The following is a 2,386-nucleotide window of genomic DNA, read 5'->3' on the forward strand; positions in this document are numbered from 1 at the left end:
GAGTTGGTTCGAATTTCCATTCCTGATTGAAGTTGGATTTTATTCACCTCTTCTAAATATGTACATGTTCCGCATCTCGGATCTCCGCATTTTTTAATGGTTGGAATTTCCTCCTGTGTAGTAAAACGGGCCTTGGTCAACAGTTTTTTAAGACTTGGTGCTTGTCGTCGACTGTTTATGATATCATTTGGCTGAACTAAACTTTTCATGTTTTCCGATTGTTCTAAAATGGGATAAAATCTTTTAGCGTCCATAAGGATGTTTCTGTTCCTTGGGTTATGGGTAACTACAAAGGCTATTTTCCCGTCATCATCGGTGTCGTCTATATGGCGTGGATTTCTTAGGTCCTCTATTGGAATTTCGGATGCCTTTTCTATTCCAATGTTTATTAGATCCAATGGATAATTTTGTCGTCTTATATATATTTTTAATTTTTCCAAACGTCTACATCGTAGGGTTTCATCTGTAATAATTGTACAAATTCTTCGTGCTAAATTAAACGGAATATTACGTTTTGTGTGGGATGGGTGGCACGATCTAAAATCCAAATATTGGTGCGTGTCCGTGGATTTACAGTACAAGTCTGTAGTTATACACGATCCATTCTTTATAATAAGAAGATCTAAGAATGGAAGTTCCGTACGACTTTTTTCTATAGTAAATTGTATGGAATCACGGAGGTTATTTAGAAGTGAATGGAATTTAGTTAAGTCTTCTTCACTCCTGGTCCAAAATATGAAGCAGTCGTCTAGGTAACGTTTCCAATTATTTTTTATGTAGCTAGCAAAGTCGACATCAAATAGTTCAGGTATTTTTCCATATAGTTGATCTTCTAAATATCCCATCACTAAAGTTGCGTATTAGGGAGCAACTTTTGTCCCCATGGCGGTTCCTTTTATTTGTAGGTAGAACTCATTGTTAAAATGGAAATGGTTATCTTCCAACGCTATCTTCAGTCCTTCTAAAATTAATTCCTTTGGGAATCGTTCATTTATAATATCCGGATGTTTGTCTATCCAGTAACTAACTGCTTCCAGTCCCAAAATATGTGGGATATTTGTGTACAAACGTGTAACATCAAAACTGACGAGAATAGTGTTTGGGTCTACATTTTGGGGAATATAATTCAGAAAATCTATATCATCTCTTACGAAGCTGGGTAATAATTTGCATAGTGGTTTCAATAAAATGTCCAATAAATTACTCAGTCGTTGGGTGCTTGATGCAGGTCCAGCGATGATCGGACGTATTTTAAGGTCAGCAGGTTGGGACATTTTTATATATGCGTCATCACAATTTTTCACAGCTTCCTGGATCTCCTTAGATTTGTGGACTTTTGGTAATCCGTAGAAATTACTGGATTTCAATTTAAAGTTTGTTAAGAAATCAATTTGATTTTTTGTTAAATTGTCGGCATATTTTTTAGTTAATTTCTCAACCTTGAGCATTGTGTGACGATCTTGGTTGGTTGTTAACTTTCTATAAAACCGACAGTTCTGAAGTTCGTTCAGTACCATTTCCTTATAATATTTGGATTTTTACTTTTAAATATACCAAAAACTGTACCGATTCTTCATTTTGTTTTGAAATTATATATATATATATATATATATATATATATATATATATATATATATATATATATATATATATATATATATATATATATATATATATATATATATATATATATATATATATATTTTATATATATATATTTTATATATATATATTTTATATATAAAGCACTAAAATGACCAACGACACGAACAATAAAAATTGTCAAATTTTCGGGACGCCCTGTCCCTTCCTCAGGACAAAGAAAATAGTTAAATATAAAAATAGTTATTTCCATCCGTGACCTTGTATCTACTTGGTAGATCCGACATTTAGGATATACAGTGTTGTTGGTTTTTTAGTGCTTTTTATATATATATTTATATTTATATTTCTTTATATACGTTGATTAGTTAAATCCTTGTTACAGTAAAAAATACTTAAATGAATGAAAACAGAATGCTGCAGTCCGAATTAAATAAAATCTTTACTGTAAGCGCTTTCAGCATATATATATATATATATATATATATATATATATATATATATATATATATATATATATATATATATATATATATATATATATATATATATATATATATATATATATATATATGACAAGGCAGTTTTTATATATATTTTGAATTTGACTCAAAAACATTGCACGAAGAAATTTTGATTACATTTTGCCTTAACCTCCAGCATTAATTGTCTAGTATATGTAGAGATTATACAGAGGAGTTTATTTGTGTTTTACATTAAATACTTACACTGAATAGCCAAGACTTTTACACACAACAGCTACCTCCTGATTTCCAAAACCTGA

At 30.3% G+C, this 2,386-nt stretch overlaps 1 protein-coding gene across 1 annotated transcript; it reads right to left on the reverse strand.

Moving 5' to 3' along the window:
* Positions 1 to 860: 860 nt before the first annotated feature.
* LOC134239719 (uncharacterized) lies at positions 861 to 1,517 on the reverse strand. The gene has a single exon (XM_062721874.1). The coding sequence runs from the start codon at positions 1,515 to 1,517 to the stop codon at positions 861 to 863; it is 657 nt and encodes a 218-aa protein (XP_062577858.1).
* Between the last annotated feature and the right edge of the window lie 869 nt (positions 1,518 to 2,386).

Source organism: Saccostrea cucullata, unplaced genomic scaffold, assembly GCF_032062105.1.
Source record: "Saccostrea cucullata isolate Sc308-1 unplaced genomic scaffold, CSIRO_AGI_Scuc_v1 ctg1830, whole genome shotgun sequence".
Classification (NCBI taxonomy): domain Eukaryota; kingdom Metazoa; phylum Mollusca; class Bivalvia; order Ostreida; family Ostreidae; genus Saccostrea; species Saccostrea cuccullata.

Excerpts from the sequence above, each read along its gene's own strand:
- LOC134239719 (XM_062721874.1), bottom strand. The coding sequence starts at position 1,517 with ATGGTACTGAACGAACTTCAGAACTGTCGGTTTTATAGAAAGTTAACA.